Below are 21434 nucleotides of genomic sequence, written 5' to 3'. Positions count from 1 at the left end.
ATAGACAGGGCCAGCAGATGGACAGCTGGGCTCCGACTGCAGACAGGTTGATGGCTGGAGCTGGAAGGCAGTGTGCAGCTGCCAAGCAGCAGGAGTAATGACGACTTTGGGTCTGCTCTGAATTTGTCAGGGGCTCAGGGGCAGGAGTTCAGGACACGGCACTGCTCTCGCCTTTGGCAGCCCGCAGCCCCAGATGCCTCGCTGTGTGTACATAGTACCCCAGGCCAGCCCTGCCTTCCTTGTGGCCTCGCATCTTGCCACTTCACTGCAGGTGCAGAACTGGACGAGGATGGCTGACCCCAGCAAGCAGCACAGCTAGCTGGGGCAGGGCTGGACCGTGTGCTGTGCTGAAGTAATGCCAAAAGCTTGCTGATCCGTGTGCAAATGTAAGAAGGAGTGTCATCCTTGTGAGTTTCCCGAGCGCGAAGCTCCCAGCTCCGCTGGTGTCCTCGGCGGATACACGTGAACAGCCAAACGCGCTGCACTGCAACAGGCACAGACGCCGGTAGCAGCGTGCCCTGCAGGGCCGGGCTGGAGGCCCGGGGAGGGGAGGAGAAGAAGAGGCAGAGGGACAGGAAGACCGAGAGGTAGCCGAGGCGCCGAGCAGGGGCAGGCAGCGGCCCGGCCCCGCCCCTCCGCTTCCAGGGGCCGTCGCGGCCGCTCGGCAGCGCTGCGAGGATGGAGCCACCCGAGGAGGTGCGGGCGCGGCTGGAGCGGGCCGGGCAGGGTCACGTCCTGCGCTTCTGGGCCGAGCTGGACCCGGCGCAGCGCGCAGAGCTGCTGGCCACGCTGCCGCCCGGGCTGGGCGAGCACTGCCGGCTGGCGGCGGCCTGCGCCCGGCAGCGGGAGCACCTGGAGCGCCTGGACGGGCGCGTGGAGCCGCTGCCCGCCGCGCTCCTGGGCAGCGCCCGGCACTGCGGCCCCACCGTGCTGCAGCGCTGGGAGGACGAAGGTGAGCGGGCGGAGGGGGGCTCGCCGCCGCGGGGAGCGGACGTGGGGCTCGGAGCGGCTGCAGGCGGTGCCCGCTCGGTGCCTTGCTGTTCGGCCCGGTGAAGAAGCGTTGTCTCTAAAACCTCTGGGTTTTGGTGAGGCTTTGGAGGCCGCAGCTGCTGCTGAGGTTGGCAGGAAGGAAAGGTGTTGTCACGGCTCTGCCGTTCGGGGCGTCAGCGTCAGCGCCGCTTGCACCATGGAATGCTAAATATAGAGAGCGTTGTCTGCCCGCGAGCTCCCCCGTTCTGCCCGGTGCGAGCCGTGCGCTGCCGCCCCCGGCGCTGCTCGTGGCCTCGGGCTGCGGTGCCCCGATGGTCCCCGGCCGAGTCTCGGCTCAGCGCTTCTGCCAGCGGGATCCACGAGGTAGAGAGCGGCGTCACGTCGGGGGAGCGGCCACCAGCCGGTGTGACGGCTCTGCCTTTGTACTGGTGGTGTCTGTCACAGTATTTGGTGTTGATCTGCCATCTGTTCAGGATGCCGCCGAGGCAGGCAGCGTGGTGACCGCTGTGTTGGTGTGGGGACTCGCCAGGCCCGGCCCTGAAGACAGCTGGTTGGATCCTCAGTTCAGGACAAGGGCTACCAAGGCACTTGGGGCCAACATATTTATCTTATGCTTCAAACCATTAAATGCAGCAGTGCAGGCTGGAGAGGGACGAGGTCGGCGGGATGTGGAATGGCACTGTCTTGTAGGAAGTCCGCGGAGACAGATGGGAGCAGGGAGCATTGCTGCTGGGCCGGGAACTGGAGCAGGGCGTGCTTGGTCTCGTGGGCTGCAGCTGTCCTGAGGGCAGTACGGTGTTACTGCAGGGCCTCTGTCCCGGGAGGAAGATGAGGTTTGAGAGCAGAGTAGAGAAGTGCTGACGTGGCAGGTAGTGTAGGAGACAGGAAAGGAAAGTGTCGATGAGATGAGGAAGGCGGATGGGCGCACGCTGGAGGACAGCGCTGCTCTGAGTGTCCTCTGACTTCGCGTATGTGGCAGTTCCTGCGTCACCCGTGGTGGCTGCCGAGTCTGGGGCAGGCCTGGCCAGTGGGTGGGCGGCTTCACATGCGGCACAGAGACCCCATGTGTCTGGCCACGCCAATCCAGCTGGCCTGTCCGCATCCCTCCAGTGAGCTGCTGGGCATGGCATGGCTTGCCAAGCCACTGTTTTTTGGAGGTGGCAGCTTTCCCTGGTCACCTCCTGGGACTGTGAAGTGGTGGGTTGGTGGGAGAGGTGGTGCTCAGACCTGGGCTGTGTGCGGTGGGGTGCCGTGCTTCCCCCTCCCCATCATACGTGTATTACACATCTTGTGCTTTTTTTCTGAGCGTGCGCTCTATTCTGTTTCTTCTCAAAGCTATGTCCCTCCGTCTACTTTGGAAAATACAACCGTGTTGTTCAATAGGCAAGTCAATGCAAAATTGAAAGAAAACAAGAGAAAAACAGCTGTGGCCAAAGGAATATCCTGAAGTGTGGCAACCGTCTGCACAGTCCCAACCCAGAGCTGCCAGAGAAGATGTGGGGCCATGTGAGCAGAGGAGTAAGAATTTCCAAACGGAAACAAAAATGCAGAAATAGAAGTGACAAGGTTCAGAGCAGAAGAGCTTTTCTGATGCGTCAGATGGGGCTGAGTGGTGATGAGGCAGCTGCCCCGCTGCTGGGGCAGGGTTCGGGGTCCAGCGTCAGTTCTCCCCAGTGCCTGCAGCTGGCTCCTGGTTAGCCGTCGCCAGCATTTGTGCCCAGACAGGTTTTCCAGCAGCGGTGCTGACACGTCCCACCGGGCCTTTCTGCCCAGAGCCTTCCTGATCTGGGCAGGGCAGCAGCAGCTGCCTGGGTCTGTAGCAGCCGCACAGGAGTGCCAGGGAGGGCTTGGGAGTGGACCTGTGAGGATCGTGCTCGCTGCCTCAGGCTTGGGGATGGCAGATTGAGGAGTAATACATTTTAGGGGTGGATTGATCTAGGTCAGGGCTGCACTGTTAATTTAACTACTTCACTAGACTGGACAGCTAGGTCTTTCATCTTCAGCTCCAGGCCAGAGTGGAGCTGGCCCAGCTGACTTGTGCCAGTGTCAGCAGCAAGCAAGGCAAAGCGTGGGACTGGCCTTGCTGGCTGTGAGCAGTTCTCACTGGTGGGAACTGGGAAGGCCCCATGTGACTGGGACTGACTGCCAGCACCCCACAAAAGTCACTTGACCCTAAAATCCAGATTGCCCTGATCCCCATCTAGCCTGCAGGCTGCTTCTGATTTCCACCAGGAGAGGGGGATGCAGCTCTTAAATTTCACATTGGTTTGTTTTTATGACCAAGTTTAACTCTGGAGCTGAGGAACAGCCCTCATTTTAGTCCCTGGGAGTGAGACTTAGTAGTGCTGACCCCCAGCAGTGTCAGCCTGGGGGCTGGTGTGCGAGCATTGCCTCTCCCAGGGAACACTGCAGAGCCCCAGGCAGTGTTCCCCGTGGCAGCGAGTGCTGTTGGCACAAGCTTTCCTGCCTCTGTGTGCCCCTGGAGGGATGCAGGCTCCCAAGGTCCTTCCTTTCGAGTGAACCACTGGTGATGCTGAGCTGGGAAGTGAGCAGAATGGGACCTGGTCCCAGCCAGGCCCTCATGCATGGCTTGTCAGCCACCTTAACCAGAGGCTGTGTGTCTCTGATGCAGCCTTTCCCCCAGGGGATTGATGTCACCCCTCAGCTGAGCTCGCCTGTGCTTTGTGAGCGGGTATGTGAATTCCTGGCAGCTCCCACCTGCAGCAAGTATGTCATCTTCAGATAATGACTGAACAGCGGAAACTGATCTCTTGTCCTTTCCTCTTCCCCCTTTTGTGATTAAAAAGCAGTTGTTAAAGGATCCAAGCAGTTCAGAAGTTATTCTTGAGAACACCGAAGATATTTTTAAACAGTTAAAAAGATTTTAAAAAATCCATCTGTCATTATCTCTGAGACATAACTCTTAGCACATACAGACTTGCTTTCTGGATCTTAAACACAAATGTGATCATGATTTCTAGGCAGCCTTATGGATGATGACATAAATCAAGCACGGATGCTTTCAGATACTGTCCTTATTTTATTGTAGAATCATAGCATCACAGAATCTCAGCATAGTTGGGTTGGAAGGGAGCTTACAGCCCCTGCCCCTTGCTGTGGGCTGGCTGCCCCCCAGCTCAGGCTGCCCAGGGCCCATCCACGGCCTTGGGCACCTCCAGGGATGGGCACCCACAGCTCTGGGCAGCAGGGCTGGAACCTCACTGCCCTTTGAGGAAAGGATTTCCCCCTCACATCTAACCTAAATCTCCCCTCTTTTAGTTTAAAACCATTCCCCCTTGTCCTGTCTCTATCAGACTACACATGTAAAGAGTCTGTCTCCCTCTAAGTACTGGCAGGACACAATGAAGTCTCCCTGGAGTCTTCTCTTCTCCAGGCTGAACACCGCCAGCTCCTCAGCCTGTCTTTGCAGGAGAGGTGCTGCAGCCCTCTGAGCATCCTCATGGCCTCCTCTGGACCCGCTCCAACAGCTCCACGTCTTTCCTGTGCTGGGGGCCCCAGGCCTGGGCTCAGTACTGCAGATGGGGCCTCACGAGGGCAGAGCAGAGGGGGACAGCCCCCTCCCTGCCCGCTGCCAGCCCTCTGTTGGTGCAGCCCAGGGTACTGGTGGCCTTCCAGGCTGTGAGCGCACACTGCTGCTTGTGTCCAGCTCTTTGTCCACCAGGACCCCCAAGTCCTTCTCTGCAGGGCTGCTCTCAAGGAGTTCTCCTGTCTGTACTCATATCTAGCATTTCCCCAACCCAAGTGCAGCACCTCACACTTGGCCTTGTTGAACCTCTTTCAGTTCACATGGGCCCATCTTTCATGCTTGTCCAGGTCCCTCTGGATGGCATCCCTTCCTTCTGTTGTATCAGGTTGGTGTCGCCTGCAAACTGCTGAGGCTGCACTTGATTCCATTGTCTGTGTCATTGCTAAAGATGTTGAAGAGCACTGGTCCCAAGATGGACCCCTGGGGGTCACCACTTGCCACCAGCTTCTACCTGGACATAGAGTTGCTGTCCACAACCCTCTGGCTGTGACCATCTGACCAATTCCTTATCCACCGAATAGTTCATCTCTCCAATTTAGAGATAAGAGATACCTGCCCTCTGTAAGGACACACACTAATGTGTTCTCAGACTTGGAGTACAGAGAAGCCATGTGTCAAGACTGGCCTGGCACGGAGGCTTTGAGCCCATCCTGCAGCTGCTCTGTGACTCAGTGTGTGTCCCAGTGTGGCAGCAGTTTAGCACAGCTGGTGCAGCTGTGAATGAGCCAACTTGCATCCAGAGAAGCAAGTTGCTGTAGCCACCTGTGTGGTGATGTGCGTATTTCCCCTTCCTCTGGTTGTTTCAGTAGTGTGTGCTTGCTGGGCTTGTTGTCTGCTGTGAAGGCCTTGTGCTGCAGTTCCGTGGTACTTGTGCAGCCGTGTCTGGCTGTGGCCTGCTGCTGTGCTGCACATTGCTTGGGCTCCAGGCCCACTGCCATCTGCTGTTGGGTTTTTAATGTGGTTGGCAGTCACTGGAGAGTGATTCAGTCAGTGCAGTCCTTGATCATGGGTTTGATGACAAGCCTGCTCTTGCCAGTGGTAATGGCCGAGGGCTGTTCTTTGCTCAGACACCACTATTTATCTTACTTTATGAGAGGCTTATCGTTACTGTGGAGGGGCTGAATCAAGTTTGTCCGGGGGTGAATTGACCACGCGAGAGGCTTCTGGCAGAGCGGCCAGGCAGCTAGCCGTGCTGGTTGAGCTCAGCAGAACCATAATGGTTGTTTTCCCTTTTCCTGGGCTATGCTGGGGGGAGACAACAGACAGAATTTGTGCAGCTGCATCTTCACTCACAGTAGCACTCACTGCTTCAGTTAAAGCAGTGACTTTCCATTCCCTGCCCAGGAGAGGAGGGTGGCTGCCACCATCGTGACCTATACTGAACAGAGTTTAGCTTTGGTTTCTGACCACAGTTGGTAACTTTGTCATCACTACCGACCCCTGAACCGGTGTTTAATTGCTTGCCCCTCCATCCTTGTGGGTTGATGTGTAGGATTCCCGGTATGACAGGGGCTGTGTGAGGCACCTCATCCAGTGGCCAATGCAAACAGCATGCCAAGCGTTCAGCAGCAGCTGGTAGCAAACCACAGTGGCATAACTAATACCTGCGAGCCCCTGATCTGTGCTTTGTTATGTCTTTTGCAGTAGGGAGTTCAGTAAAGGTACAATGGAGCCATTAATTGTTTGGGCTTTGTTGCATAAATTTGTGCTTCTTTTACTTTCATCTCTGCTACAGAACTCGGATTTTTGAGCTTTGCTGTAGTTAAGCTACGTGTCTCGCTGTACAGCTCTCACAGTGCTATCACCTGTGCCTTTGTAATTTTAAGTTTAATCCAGTCAGGCTTTCCTGTCTAGCCAAGAACCTCCTGAAACTTTGAAACCCCAAGACCCAAGGTGCAGGTTTCCCCCTAGAAAGCTCTCCTAATCTCACTTGGAGCCAGAGGTTGGGCTACAGATCTCTAGAGGTCCAACAACAGTGCTGAAAGGTAAATTTTTAAACAAAATTAAAACCAAGCCAGGTTTTTACAGCAGCAGTTGGTATTTTTCCTTCTTACTGCTCATTTAAACAGATGATTATTTAAAGGTAAGCATAAAAATAACGATTCTGGTTTCTTTCTAACTCAGTGTATTTGGTCCCTGTGTCTTTTAGTCCGAGTGTTGAGAGAAGTCCCTGTTTTGAACAGGACTGCCCCAGCCCTAGGGCAGCTCAGTGGGGCTTTATCTGAGTCTTGAAAACCCTGAGGGATGGATGCCCCCCACTTCTCTGCATATCTTTTCCTGGGCTGTATCACTTTCCCAGTAAATCATTTCTGTTCTAATGTCCAATGTGAACATGCTAAGCTGCACTTCACAGCTGTTTCCTGATTGTTACATCCTCTGCTGTTTCAGATGAGGAAACGTTATCAGAGAGGTGATTTGTTTTAATATGGTATACAGCACCATTTTGCTCTCTGAACTACCAGCAATTGGCGTGGAACAGCTCCTGGCTGTTGCCTGAGCTCTGTAGAGAGGCTCAGGAGAGGGGCAAGGGATGTGGACCATCTTTGTGATTCTTATGTTCTCTTTGGCTTCTTTCTCCTCTTCAAGGTTTGCACCAGATCTCACAGAACAAAGTGGCAGTGCTGCTGCTAGCTGGAGGACAAGGAACCCGCCTGGGAGTCAGCTACCCCAAGGGCATGTACAATGTGGGATTGCCCAGTGGCAAAACCTTGTATCAGATCCAAGCAGAAAGAATCCGCAAAGTGGAGCAGCTCGCTGGCCAGAGACACCATTGCAAGTGTACCGTCCCCTGGTAGGTGAGCTGAAGCCACGGACCTGCTGTACAGGGGTCTTTGCTTTGCAGTCTTGCCTGTCTTGTCTTCTAGAAGTGCTTTGACAGGTGCCACGCAGAGACATGCCAGGGGAGAGCTTTGGCAGCATGTGTGATCCCAGCAGCTGGACGAGAGGTGCACAGGGGTGGGGAATGACATGCTGGTCAGTGTCTGCAGGTCTGAAGAAGCAAGCACTGCCCTTGAATTGCTGACCGCTGTACTGTGCCAGTGTTTCAAGAGCAGTCCCTGACAACGCAGTGAACAGCACTTTGCAGTGCCTGTTTCAGATCTTTTGTGAGAGATTTTGTACGTTTGTGCCGTACTTTCTCAGGTTCCTCTCTGGAGAGAGAAATCATACGCTGCTGAGACACACTATGTGCATCTTTGGGTACAGCTTAAAACTCTTCCCTTCCTCAATAGTAAATGCTTGCTGTGCTCCATTTTTAGGCCGCTTCCTGCTGTCATTGTTTGCAGCTGCCTGCCTTCTCTCCTGGCTGCCCATTGCTTTAAAAAGCCTCCAGGCTTTAGCCCTGTGCAAGGTGCAGAATGTCAGTTCCCTCTGGGATGGGGTGAGAATGAGAGAAAGGCACTGCAGCGTGGCTCTGGGAATGTTTTCTGCTGGGTGCTCACCCTTAGCCTATATAGAGATACCATTATGAAATCCTTGTCTGGTCTGAGGCAGGGTGTGGGAAGAATGAAAGAGCATGTATGTCTCAGGTCTTCAGGATGGCACGTTGTTTTACAAGTAGGAGACTGATGGTGATTCAACTCCAGATTGTATGTTTCTTTCTAAAGCTATATATGCATGACCTGAATTGCAAATGTATCCATCCCTGTTGCTGCTGGAAGCCATCAACAACATCTGCTGATAATGTTTACAGTTTATTTCCCTTGGGTTGAGGAGACAGCTGTCTGCTACAGTACCTCTGTATCTACAGTATCTACTGTGCTGTAAAGATGTAAATCAGTGTGTATGAGGTCTAGGCTCTCCTGTGCAGACACTGAATACTCTAGCGTGCTAGCAGGGGACCGTATACACCTATACCAAATTGCCAAAGTGCTTCACATGTATGTGATGCTCTTAGCTGGCTCTTAACTGGTCAACAGAAATGTTTGTCCCTCTTTGCTCTGTGCTGGTGCAGCCTCACCCGGAGCACTGTGTGCAGGTTTGAGTGCCACAGCATAAGGACATAAAACTATAGGAGGGCTACAGAGATGGGAAAGGGTCTAGGGGGGAAGATGTATGAGGAGCAGCTGAGGTCCCTTGGTTTCCATTTGAAACGGAAGTGAATGAATCTATTGTGCCATTCTTTGAACTGTTTTGAAGCTGACTTGTATATGCAGATGTTATGCACATTTAGGGAAGTGCTTTTCTGTCCTGCGTGGAGCTAAGCCTGTGGGTAGGATTACTCTTGAGTCCTTGTACAGCCTTCCTGCAGGATGGGTTCTGGAGAAGTGGCATGTAGCTTAGCAGCAGAGCTCAAGATACCCCATTGTCTCTCATTTAACATCCTAAGGTTACCTCCCTTCCATGGCCCACCTGTAGTCTTTTCTTTTCCTTGTTCATTGCTCTGCACCTTATCCTACCCAGGTACATCATGACAAGTGAGTTCACACTGGGGCCAACAGAGGAATTCTTTGTAAAACACAGCTACTTCAACCTGGATAAATCCAATGTGATCATGTTTGAACAGAGGATGCTGCCAGCTGTCACCTTTGATGGGAAGGCCATCTTGGAGGAGAAGGGGAAAATTGCTATGGCTCCAGGTACCCTGCTGTATGCCCTTATTTTGTGCAGTAACCTGTGCTGAAAATTACCGTTAGCCAGCCTTGGCACACAGGAGCAGCCTTGGGAGGTCAGTGTCAATGCCTCTAGTTAGCATGGGAGAGTTCCATTAGATGTTTTGAGATGGTAATCAAGAATGTAGCAACGTCTGTTTAGTTCTTGCTGGAGTTTTGTCCACACTGCATGCTTTTTTTTTTTTTTTTTAATCAAAGTTAGGGAATATTGACCGGATTAGGAAGAGTGGGACTGCTGGGGTTTTGGACCAGCCTGTATCAGCAGGTCTGTGTGTGTGTGTACACAAGGGAAGAGGCCTCAGGATGGCACTCCCTGGGGTGCTGCCTCCCAGGATGAAGCTGCCAGCAGAGCAGCTCCTTTCTCCTTGCTGCACCAGCTTGGAGCTGGTGGCTGCTCGGAGGTGATGCTGTCAGGCTGTAGAGAAAACCCACCTGGCTGAAGGCTTCCTTTCAAGGCTGATAGCGGGAAATGGGGGGAAAAACAGCAAGCAACAAGAAGACAAACTCTTCCCAAAATGATTGAAATGTCTCGTGTTGAAAAGTTCTTCTCTTCTCTAGACCTGGGCAAGGCCAGAGACTCAGTGAAGGCAGTCCTTCTGAGGCTGTGTTGCAGTATTGTGACTTTTGTGGCTGCAGAATGGTTCTTCAGAGTGGAGAGGAGTGCTAAAGGGGTGACCATGAAACGGTGATCTGTGATGAACAAACCTGCAAATGGAGTTCCGGCCTTTGAAAGGGCATTGGGTAGTTGCAAGGGTGCAAAATGCACAGGATAATACTGACTTCAGTCTTTTTATCTCCAGGCTGAGTTTTAAATGTGCTTTTGCACTGCACTGGAAGAAATCTAACAGCCTTTTCCCACCCACTACATGGTGTTTTGCCCTTCACTGTTTTTCCTCTGAGGGTCTTAGAACACTTTCAGCTTTTGTAATGCTTCCCTATGAGGCTGATACCAATAGCGCTGCTTTGCAGATGAGTGAACTGCGCTGTGGAGGGAGACAGCCTTGTCTGAACTGAGTCTGAGTCAGAGCTGGAAGTGAAATCCACTGGCATCAACTCCTGGCTAGAAAACATTTCCTGCTCTGCTATTCAGGAAAATTTGTTCAGGACTTTTAGCCTTTGCTCTGTTAGTCACAAAATAAACCTTGCAAAGTCACTAATTAACCAGGGCCTCCTCTTTTCACTTGTGTTATAGATGGCAATGGTGGCTTATATCGTGCTATGGTGGATAATAAGATCTTGGATGACATGAAGCAGCGTGGCATCCAGTACGTCCATGTGTACTGTGTAGACAACATTCTTGTCAAGATGGCAGATCCAGTCTTCATAGGCTTCTGTGTTTCCAGAGGAGCAGATTGCGGTGCCAAGGTGAAGTGGTGCTAATGCTGGGCTGTTTGCCCACAGAGATCTGATTACACTGGAAGGTCCAGGTTAGGATGAGCTTGGATGTACTGGTGTGTTCAGATCTCTGCCCAATGACGGCTTGCTCAGAGCAGATTTAGAATGTGGCAGTGTGAAAGCCTGTTTTGAACTCACAGTACCCTTCTTGGGAGTGTACTTGTAGGACTCCTTTCTCTCTTCCCAGAGTAAAATGGAAAACAGAAACATAGAATCATAGAATCGCTAAGGTTGGAAAAGACCTCCAAGATCATCCAGTCTAACTGTCCACCCACCACCCTCACCTATTTCCCCACTAAACCCTGTCTTTTAGTACAACATCTAAATGTTTCTTGAACACCTCCAGGGACGGTGACTCTGTCACCACCCTGGGCAGCCTGTTCCAATACCTGACCACTCTTTCAGAGAAGAAGTGTTTCCTAATATTAAACCTGAACCTCCGCTGGTGCAACTTGAATCCATTCCCTCTCATCCTTTTGTCATTACCTGGGAGCAGAGGCTGACCCCCACCTCTCCACAGCCTCCTTTCAGGGAACTGTGGAGAACCATAGGGTCTCCCCTCAGCCTCCTCTTCTCCAGACTGACCCATCGCAGTTCCCTCAGCCGCTCCCCATCAGGCTTGTGCTCCAGACCCCTCACAGCTCCATGCCCACCTCTGGACATGCTCCAGGACCTCCATGTCTGTATTGCAGTGAGGGGCCCAGCACTGAGCACAGCACTGAGGTGTGACCTCACCAGTGCCCGTACAGAGGGGTGATCAGCTCCTGCTCCTGCTGGCTGCACTGCTGCTGACACAAACCAGGATGCTCTTGGCCTTCTTGGCCACCTGGGAATACTGCTGGCTCATCTTCAGCATGGACCTTCAGGTCCATTTCTTCCACTCAGTATTCCAGCCACTCTGCCCCAAGCCTGTAGCATTGCATGGGGTTGCTGTGGCCAAAGTGCAGGTCCTGGCACTTGGTCTTCTTGAACTTCATCCCACTGGCCTCAGCCCAGCTATCCAGCCTGTCCAGATCCCTCTGTAGGGCCTTTGCAACTTCAGGCAGATCAACTCTTCTTTCCAGTGTGGTTTCATCTGCACATTTACTAAGGGTACACTCAATCTCCTCATCCAGGTCATCAGTGAAGAAATTAAACTTCTATTTAGCAGGGACTGTAATTGCACAGGAAACTACAAATTGAAATTGCTTCCCTTTTGTGTGTTCCTTTTTCTACAAAGGCACCTGAGATATCTGGAAGCTTTATTGGACTGGGATGTGTTTTGTAAACACACCTTTAAGTCTTCCTCATTCCCCACTGTGAAAGATGGCGAAAGCCAGAAGAGCTTGGTTTTGTGACTCAAAAGCAGCAGGTTCCCTGATGTTTATGAGGACAGACTTCTATTGCTTTAATTATCAGCACTGTTCACGCAAGCAGGGAGCTAGAGGCTGATAGCTATAAACATTCTTCATTTAATGCCAGGTCCCATTTAAAAGACCTTGATAGGAAAAGTGCCTTACAGTATGCTGCTCCAGCCAGCTGACTGAAGGCTGCTTTCTTTTATCTGTGGACTGTCTTCTGAGCAGTTGTGAAGTTAAGTGGTCATGTACTGCTTTTTTTTGTTGGGAAGAATACGTCTCCAGGCTACTTTGTGTACTCAGTATTGTCTTGCTTGTGTTTGTGAGGTGTTGGAGGATCAGTGTACAGCAAAGTCTTGTAGGCCAATTTGTGTGTGGGAGTTGGCATTTTCTTCCTCCTTGTGATAAGCCCTCTGTCCTGTGGCTGCAGGTGGTGGAGAAGGCCTACCCCACAGAGCCTATTGGGGTGGTGTGCCGCATGGATGGGGTCTCTCAGGTGGTGGTGGAGTACAGCGAGATCAGCCCAGAGACTGCACAGCAGCAAAGACCTGATGGGGGGCTGATGTACAGCGTTGGCAATATCTGCAACCATTTCTTCACTGTTGAGTTTCTGCAGAGAGTGGCCCAGTAAGTTCCAGCAGAACTGCCAGGCAGCTGTGCAGAGTGGGTGTTCCCATTTCCCATGTTGTAGTTAATAATTATGGATACTTTCTACTCTGCTCTTCACCACCTCTCTCCTCCAAAAAGTCCCAAACAGTTGTGTCCACTGTTGGCCACCGCAGCGTGCTCTTTATGCCTTATCCAGCGGAGAGTTTGCGTCCTTCACTGTAGCTAAATCCACTGGGATAAACCAGTGCATTGACCTTCCTGGGCCTGCAGGGATGAGCAGCCACATGAGCTGCATCACTGACCATGCCACACAATTTGAGGATTTTCAATAGGAATGTCAGCTGTGCTGTATCCCTTTGGACAACTGGATGGGGGGAGTGGGTGAGGTTGGCAGAGGACTGCACCTTGGAGTTGGGAAACAGGAGTGTGATACTCAGCATTCTGTGAGCAGCTTTCTTCCCTTAGTTACAGTTCTGATTCCAGACTGGAGGTACTGTTTTCTTGTGGGGGTTGTCTCTGTGGGAGGATATGAAACTGATGTAGTCTAAAGGTGTGGGGACAGTTAAAGGAGACCTAATTTCATTTCTGTCTAGTCCTGAGGCAGACAGTATTCCCCAAGAGCTTGATCCCTTGGTGTGAAGGATCTGCTCTGCTCCTTCTTTGTCCTGGTCAAATAACAGTTTGGGTTACCTTTCTTTCCTCTGCCTGTGATTGCAGCTGTGCACTCCCTCACCTTTTGCTTTACCCTGTAATGTCACGTTGTGATTAGGAGTGGAGTGCCCCTGCTGCCTGCCGTGCGTGTGTCTGGGCTGCTTTGGATCCTTTGAATGTGACTTCAGGTCAACACCCACAACAGTTGAGATATGACCTGGAGTCGTAATAAGCCATCTGCTTCCCAGACATGTACTGCTTTTCTCAGAGTGGGCATGAAGTAAATGAGTGTGTTTGTCTTCCTTTTTGCAGAAAACACGAGTCCCAGCTGAAGCACCATGTGGCCATAAAGAAGGTGCCTTACATTGACGAGGAGGGAAATCTGGTAAAACCGCTAAAACCGAATGGAATAAAGCTGGAGAAGTTTGTGTTTGATGTGTTCCAGTTCTCTAAGTTAGTGGCAGAAGTGATCTTTTTTTTCCCCCTTTTCAATATTTGTTTGAATGACTGTAAGTTGTAGAAGACTTTGACAGAGAGTTTGTAGTTTGTGTTAGAGAGACTGCTGGATCTACCAACCTCCAGTAGGGCAGTAACTCTGCAGGCACTGACAGTGCATTCACTGAGTCCTTGTGTGCAGCAGCTAGGCTTGCTCTGACCGTACTTTGGGAATCATTCATTCTGCTGAGGACGGCTTGGTTGGCCCTCCCTCTGCTGGCCCTGCGAAAGAAAGAAGACGGGAAACGTAGAGCAAAGCCAGCATTTAATACAAGAGCATGTTAGAGTGTTTAGATTTTCAGAAGCTGGGCCTTTCATAATTTTGGCTTTCATGACAACTGCAGCTTTAGTTGGGTTTTAGGTGCACGAGAAGCCCAGGCCTGGTTCACGCCCTTTGTGTTCAGAAAACAGGTTGCTAGAGCAACTTAACCCTGGGGCTAAGTTACTGTTGCTGTAGGAACTGTAAACGTTTCCTTGCCAAGCTCTAAGACATAGTGGAGATAGCTGTGCTGTGGTGCTAACACAGACGGCGGTCCTTTGTTTTTTGCGAACTTCTAATAATTTAGGAATTTACTGTAAGTTTATAAATCCTCTTTTCCAAGGCCTAGAATTCAGCATCAAAGATTCTGTTCTAGGCTGAAATTAAAGACAAAAAAGAGACCTTAGGCAAACTGAAATACCTTGTTTGGAGATAGTGTTTTTGTTTTAAGAGGATTTACTGTAGGAGAAGGAGATAAGGTTCAAACCCTGGTCTCCATTTCCTGACATGCAGTCTATAAGGAAACATACTGAAAAACAAAGCCATTGTGGTGGAAATAATGCAGAGCTAGGGATTTTGAAACAACTGCAAGCAGTTACATCACGTACTTTTTTAATAATACAGAAAAAATTGCTTGGCAGATGCTCTTCATGTGTGAAATACAGAAACATGAAGGTGCAGCTTTGGTTTTATTTGCATTCCCTTTTCTGGTAAACTTCTGTACATACATTTGACTGTACATCCTCCTGTATTGCTTACTCATACCTGGAAGCTGCTGTCCTGAGTTGCTCCTTGCCCCCAGACTCCCATGCTGAGCGACTGCTTCTTTGAGCCAGGGCAGCAGTGCTCTGATGTGAGCAGCTCAGCTCTGCTGTGTATCTGTGCTTCAGGTGTTGCACCTCATTCTCTTTTTCAGTCATACAGCTCTGGTACTTATTTGCTCCTCAGATGGATGGTGGACTTTCCGTAGCTTGATTCTGCCCCAGGCTGTGTACATCACTACTCCTTAAAATATGTATTAGCCCTTCCCCATGAAAGTTGGTTTTGCATCTTTTTTGAGAACAAAACTGATGGCTAGCTTTGCTTTTCATTATTCTTGTTTTCTCCCCTTTGCTGATAGGAATTTTGTGGCATTTGAAGTTTTGAGAGAAGAGGAGTTCTCGCCTTTGAAGAATGCAGACACAGCTGAGAAAGACAATCCTACCACTGCTCGGCAGTCCCTCCTGGCCCAGCACTACCGCTGGGCTCTCAAGGCTGGGGCCAGATTTCTGGATGAAGATGGTTGCAGGATACCAGAGAAGCTCAGGTGTGAACCTCAGTGGTGTTCTCTGCAGCTTCTTTGCCTAATAGCTGGCTGATGGCATGCACCCTGTGCTCTACAAAACAGGGCATTTGTCTGATTACTTGGTATGAGTTCTGTTCAGCTGGCCTTTTCTGAACATCCTCTTACAGCTACTGCTCCATTAGTATTGTGAGTACTTTAGATACTAATGCCCTTTGCTTTAACTCTGGCAGAGGTTCCTGCCTTGAGGGGTCACAAGTTGACTCCTCTGGTAGCAACTTGAACACAGTGAGACAACTGCCTGACAACTGAAGCAGACTTTCCTATCACTCAGGATGTAACCAGCCCAAGGAACTGTACTTTGTAGTCATCCCTGCCTTTTCTGAATGTGGTCCCAGTGCTTAAAGACCTCTCAGATGGACATTATAGCAATTACCAATTCAGATACTTCCAGCATCACACTGAATGTAAAGCTGCTTTTACTACATGGGACAATTACTTCAACTCAAAGTTTAATAAACCCAGAAGCTGTTGGTTTTATTTGAAAAGCACCTTTTAAAAAGTAAAGTAATTGTTTTGATGAGAACCTGTTAATTCCCTTTCACTTCCATAGTTTATATTCAAGTGATACCTGATGCATGTGAATATAACAAATGTTGTATCCTTTTGGATGTCTTATTGTTGACAAACTTTCAAAGACAACATGCTCTTTTGTAAGCATAGCAAGAAGTTAACCCAGTGTTCTCTTACTCAGTCTTTCAGGAACTGAAGATCCTCCAGCTGTGTGTGAGATTTCTCCATTAGTATCTTACTTTGGAGAGGTGAGAATAAGTACCTACAGAGGTAAAAATTGTATGAGTACGCAGGAATGCATCCGATTTCTTTACAGAAATGAGATTTCTTTAGCATATGCTTGCTCAGGAATGGTAAGATAAAGGGAGCTAGGACTTGTGTTATATTTGTAGTTCCACTGTGGCTTATTCTTGAGCAGTTCATTCGGTCTTCACATATCTCGGTTTTAGCAGTTTCTAAAATGAGATATGTAATGAGGTTGAGCAGTGTCGTTAGGACTCATTAGTACTTTGAGATCCGCTGAATGAAAACCTTTACATCTTCACCAAGTTCCTGCCTGCAGTTAGCTGGCTCACCACCATTGGTACATTATAAGAGTAAAACAAAGGTGAGACTCTTTGACTTTCTTTGCAAGGATTGTTTTTGTATGAGTTCAGAACACGCCTGCCCCGTGCCTCACCCTCCCCAGCAGGGCTTGTTCCTGAGGTCCACTGTTTTACAGTTCATCCGTGCCTCTCCTTCACGAGCTCTGGTCATACAGCTGAAACGCTTTCTACTCTGCCTGGGGAACAGTTGCTGTTCTCTATCCATCGCGTGGCCTTTTCACTTTGGGTAGTCAGTCGTTCTTTGAAAATGTTACAGAGACTTTAAAATAGTACGTGTGACCAATCTGATATGTTTACAACCTAACTTGATGATTTTCACACATTCTCAGGGTCTGGAGGCGTACATGAAGAACAAAGACTTCTGTTCTCCCTTTATACTCGATGAAGACAAAGCAGAAATGCTAGGAAGTTCTTGAAGAGGAGGGAGGACTTCTCCCGCTCAAATCAAATGTGTGTCTGTCAGAGCCATTATAAGAACTGACCCTACTAAAATGTCACACGAAGTGCCTTATGAAAACATGCTTTGCAGTACCAGATTGATGCCATATCCTTGCAGCAGTTGTATATATGCATGTGTGCACACTCACCAGATCTGCTTGGTAACTTTGAAGGCTGTGCCTTTAACCTTGGTGTGTTTTGTAGACAGTGATATGAATGACAATTAATACTTTCCAGGTACCAGATAGATTTTATATTTCCTTCTTCTAGTGCATACAAATATATAACAGAGCCACCTGGGGTCTAATCGATCAGCTTTGCACAAAGATTAAATCTCTGCAATGCCTTCCTTTGTATCTTATTTGTCCCGTTGTTTCTATTTTTTTTTTTTTTTTGTATGTTTGCTTGTTTTAAACTGTGCAGAATGGAAGGAGTCATTGTGATGCCCTATCTGAAAAGTATGTAATGACTTTGTGTACTGGACCCTTTCTGTCCGAAGATCAGTCTTTTCTGTAATCCTCTGCTGGTCAGGAGATGCAGTTCAGCAGTCACATCCTGTAATCAGTGTGTATGGAGGAGTGTGCTGCAGCTGGGGTCCTTCTGTGTGTAAGTTTTGCTTGAGATGTGGACTCTGCAGCAGGTGACTCTAGGTTGCATACATAGGCTCAATGGTGGCAGTCCAAGAAAACATAATATGCAACTCAGACCAAGTGCTTTTTAGAGCTGTAGTGACTTATTTTCTTTTTTATCTGTTTTCACAACAGCCTTCTTCTCTTTCTCTTTTATGACAGTCATTTATTTTGCTTTTCATTTTTCTGTTTGATACATATAACATCCCTCAGGGAGGGACTTTTGTGAAGTGCCCAGAAGTGATAGTGACAGCAGGAACAAGTTGTGATGGCAGAATTTGAGGCTTAATCCCAACATCAGCAACATACACAGCAAAATGCCTCTGCTTCTACAGTTTCTGGGCAAGTGGTTTTCCAGCACTTCTTCATTTAAGGAAATAATTCTTTAGATGCCTTCCTTTTAATATGGATTACTGACCATAATATATCAACTAATTAAGGAAGGTAATTTTGCAGAATCTGAGTAGCACAGCAGCTCAGCCCCGGCTGAGGGGTCACTGGGTGGCCGTGCTTCACAGCTGCCTGCTCCTGCTCCGCCCCAGCAGAGCTGTGCTGCAGGTACTGCACACCAAAGGAGGACTCTTCAGGTGCGTTGCTGAGCAAGGTTGGGTTGATGAGCACACTCTGCTTTTCCTCCAGTCAGCTGCAAGGAAGGTGACGAGGAGGAGACCTTTCAGATGAGGCATTTCATGTCTCTGCTTCTACTACAGAATTGTCGATGCTGATATTAAGCATTAATCTTTTTCATAACTGAATTTCTGAAATTCTTCCTGTGAAGCTGTATTCAGAATATTGGTGAAAATAAAAATAGCTCTGAGAGTAATTATCATTTATAAATGATAATTACTGTTATAAGTAATTATAAGTATCATAAGCGATATAAGTAGGCTCATATTCTATAGAGAAACCATCTAAATGTTGATGGCATAATTTAAAGATACAAAGTGTATTTGCATATATGTGAGTAATTAGCCTTTTGTATGTGCAGACCATCTAATTACAGTTGTGATTACCTCTTGCTGCATGTGCAACCAGTATTTTTAGTAGAATTTTTAGTGTAAATTGAGCATTTGTCTTTGACACTCAATTCTGTGTTGTTTATTGTGCATTTTTCTGTGGGTCGTTTCCATTCCTGTCAATCAAGTTTTGCATCTGAGAACTAATTGCATTGTATCTTTGTGAGTATTGCCCATTGATTTGGGCCCAGATTGTTTTAAATTGCACTGTGCTGTGAAGAAAGAATATTCTTCTCTTCTTTCTAAAATGCTTTTTGAAACTGAATTACTGTTCATTTTCTGTATGCTTTAATGGTGTGAACACTGAACTGCTGATGTATTTTTAGAGATTGTTTTTGAGGAGAAGTGGAATTAGGATGCTGAATGCCTTGTGTGTTTTGTTTCATTTTCCAGAAATTTTTGGTGAATTAAGCATTTTGATAATAAAGATGTTACTGTCATTTCTATGTGTCTGTCTTCCTTGTTTGTGAGGAAATGCACGTGTCTTTGTTCCTACACACCACTGTGCTGTCTCACAGCTGCAGGACACTGACACGGTGCCACTGACGGCACAGCTGGAGGCTGCAGTGGCCATGGCTGATGTACAGGGTGATGTGGAATTCAGCAATGTTAAATACCCGAAGAGGTTTGACACTATGGGATGTGTTTGTCCATCAGAAAGCTAACAGAACACTGTATTCTCCCCTAAAACTATGTTGGATGTTTTAAAGTAGAGCAGAGTGGGCGGGTTCTGAGGCAGCTGCTGTAGGTGGTGATGCGCTGCTGTGCGGCTCTGTGCAGACAGGCAGTTCTAAATGGGTCTGTTCATAGAACAGTCGGGAGGGGGAGGTCAGTAGTTTTGCCACAATGACAGGCTGTCCTCTCTTTTGGGGGCTTGGTGCTGAACCCAGCATAGGTCAAAAGCAGATGTTCTTTCTCCTTTACCTATTTCATCCCACATTTCTCTCCTGGCACCCATATGAAAGTTGGTGTTGCTGGAGTTTTTAATTTTTTTTAAGCTATGTGAATTGGTAGTTTCCTGTAGTAGGAAAATGAATACTAAAACGTGAATGTATGCGTCAGGCTTCTGTTAAATTGTTTCTCTGGTTGTTTGTGCAGTGTTCATATTTACCAGAACAATTTGTTTGGGGCTGTTTTTTTTTTTTTTTTCAAATCATGAGATTTGCACTTAATTTTCAGTTTTATCTTTGGGATAAACCTGAGGTAGAGTCCAAATTTAAAGGCTCACATGATGTCCTTAACTGAATAGCTGGACACACTTGGAGGAGAATTCAGTGCCAGCACTTAAAGCAGTATCCATGGCTGCTTTAACACTTTTTTCTTCTCTGTTGGACTGCGAACCTGATATAGACATAACCTCATTCTCAAGTGTAGGAGATGGCAGTGGGTAATACAGAAACATGGGCACTGTGGCTCTAAATGTGTACAATATTAAATGGTGCTGTCCATCTTCCTCCCTCATAAAGATGCTCTTTGCACAGGACATGTGAGAAATGGCAGTGGGTCTGTGGAGGAGCAGTTAGGGAAAGAATTGTGTGGATCCTGCTGTGTACCAAATTATTTTGAAAATCTCTTCAGTCAACTTTACCCTCTCACAATCTCATTCATGCCCTCTTGCACCCCTGAGCTGTTAGGCCAGCATTCCCGTGATGTCTGCCCTGGTGCGATCTGTACCAGGTGTGATGCAAGGGATGAGGGATGCAGGCTGTAAGGACACAGGTTTTAGACTGCTCTTCTCTGTCCTCTGGTATTCAGCAGAATGTTGGGTCTCCTGTGCCATGCTCAGCTTCCAGGTGGGCTGAGGGTGCATGTAATGCTCTGCAGCCCTGGTACCATCCTCCCACCAAGACACCTCCTGACAGGACGTGGTGACTTCTGCTGCACTCCTCACACGCTCAGAGTGAGAGTCCTCACCAGAGCAGCCTTCCAGGCAGGTGGGAGATGCACCTTCCCAAATGCATTTGGCCGCCTTCCAATTGCTCAGTAACTTTTTTTCTCGTGACTGGTCTCTCCTGTGATCCCACAACATGGAAGAACAGGGAGGGCTCTCAACATTTCCTTGTATCTCATTTCCTGTTCAAGATGCCAAAGTCCTCCTTGGACAAGGTCAGGCCATGTGGTGAGTGAGAGTACATAGAAAGCAAGGGCTGGCAAGGAGAGGAAAGAAATCCTTATATCCCAGAAGCTCCTCTGACCTGAAAGAAGTGACCGTATCAGGGAAACCAGGGGCATTACAGAAAATGGTGGATGTGACAGTGTAAGTGGGCAGCAGAGAATCATATCATAGAGTGACTTGGGTTGGAAGGGACCTTTCAAGTCCACCCAGATCCAAGCCCCCTGCCACGGACAGAGATACCAACTGCTTCACCTTGGTGAAGCTGTGCTGGCTGTCTCAGATCACCAGCTCATTCCCCACATGCTCAACATGTTTTCTAGGAAGATCTGTAGTTCACCGTGCCTTCCTTTTTCCCTTTCTTATAAATGGGAGTGGTGTTTCCCTTTTTCCAGTCTCAAAGGACTTCTGCTGACAGCCATGACTTTTCTAATACAATGGAGAGTGGCTTGGTAATCGTATCAGCCAGCTTCCTTAAGACCTAAGGTATGCGTGTTGTACACATTCAGTCCCACGAGTCAGTCTCGGACTTACAGTGGGGGTGGGAGTTTGCTTCCACCTAGAAGTTCAGGGATGTGAGGTCCGTGGAAATGACAGACACAAGAAGCCTGGCTGCCAGCGAAGACTGAGCTGAAAGAACTTGTTGAGTACCCCCCTCGCATCCGGTGTGGGCGCCATACATACCTGCTTTATGACCTAATCTCGGGTTATGGAGTTTGATTCCGCAAATCAAGGTGGCCACCAGCTGTCCTGCATTGGTCCGATCCCTGATCTCCACCCACAGGCCCTCAACCTGAACATGGCAGTTTCTGAGAGGCAGGTCTTCGCCATCTATCCACTCCTTAACACAGAGTTAACTGCCCCACCCTGCCTGCTCTGCTTTTC

General features: G+C 48.9%; 1 protein-coding gene and 1 long non-coding RNA gene across 2 annotated transcripts; one reads left to right on the top strand and one right to left on the bottom strand.

The window, feature by feature from the left end:
- Positions 466 to 18877, top strand: UAP1L1 (UDP-N-acetylglucosamine pyrophosphorylase 1 like 1). Its single transcript, XM_021413835.1, has 9 exons — positions 466 to 952; positions 7124 to 7328; positions 8939 to 9114; positions 10340 to 10512; positions 12310 to 12506; positions 13452 to 13592; positions 15014 to 15199; positions 15930 to 15996; positions 16683 to 18877. The coding sequence occupies exons 1-9, from the start codon at positions 679 to 681 to the stop codon at positions 16767 to 16769; spliced, it is 1506 nt and encodes a 501-aa protein (XP_021269510.1). The 5' UTR covers positions 466 to 678; the 3' UTR covers positions 16770 to 18877.
- LOC110406843 lies at positions 19553 to 21428 on the bottom strand. Its single transcript, XR_002443607.1, has 2 exons — positions 21234 to 21428; positions 19553 to 20631 (listed from the first exon to the last, which is right to left on the bottom strand). It is a non-coding gene; the product is annotated as an uncharacterized LOC110406843 (long non-coding RNA).

This window comes from Numida meleagris, chromosome 16 (assembly GCF_002078875.1).
Source record: "Numida meleagris isolate 19003 breed g44 Domestic line chromosome 16, NumMel1.0, whole genome shotgun sequence".
Taxonomy (NCBI): Eukaryota; Metazoa; Chordata; class Aves; order Galliformes; family Numididae; genus Numida; species Numida meleagris.
The sequence above is the reverse complement of the archived record's forward strand: the minus strand, read 5'-3'. Positions and strand labels throughout refer to the sequence as shown.

Coding starts and splice junctions, on each gene's coding strand:
- UAP1L1 (XM_021413835.1), top strand. CDS start 679: ATGGAGCCACCCGAGGAGGTGCGGGCGCGGCTGGAGCGGGCCGGGCAG. Junction 7,329..8,938: donor TGCAAGTGTACCGTCCCCTG/GTAGGTGAGCTG, acceptor TATCCTACCCAG/GTACATCATGACAAGTGAGT. Junction 13,593..15,013: donor GATGTGTTCCAGTTCTCTAA/GTTAGTGGCAGA, acceptor CTTTGCTGATAG/GAATTTTGTGGCATTTGAAG.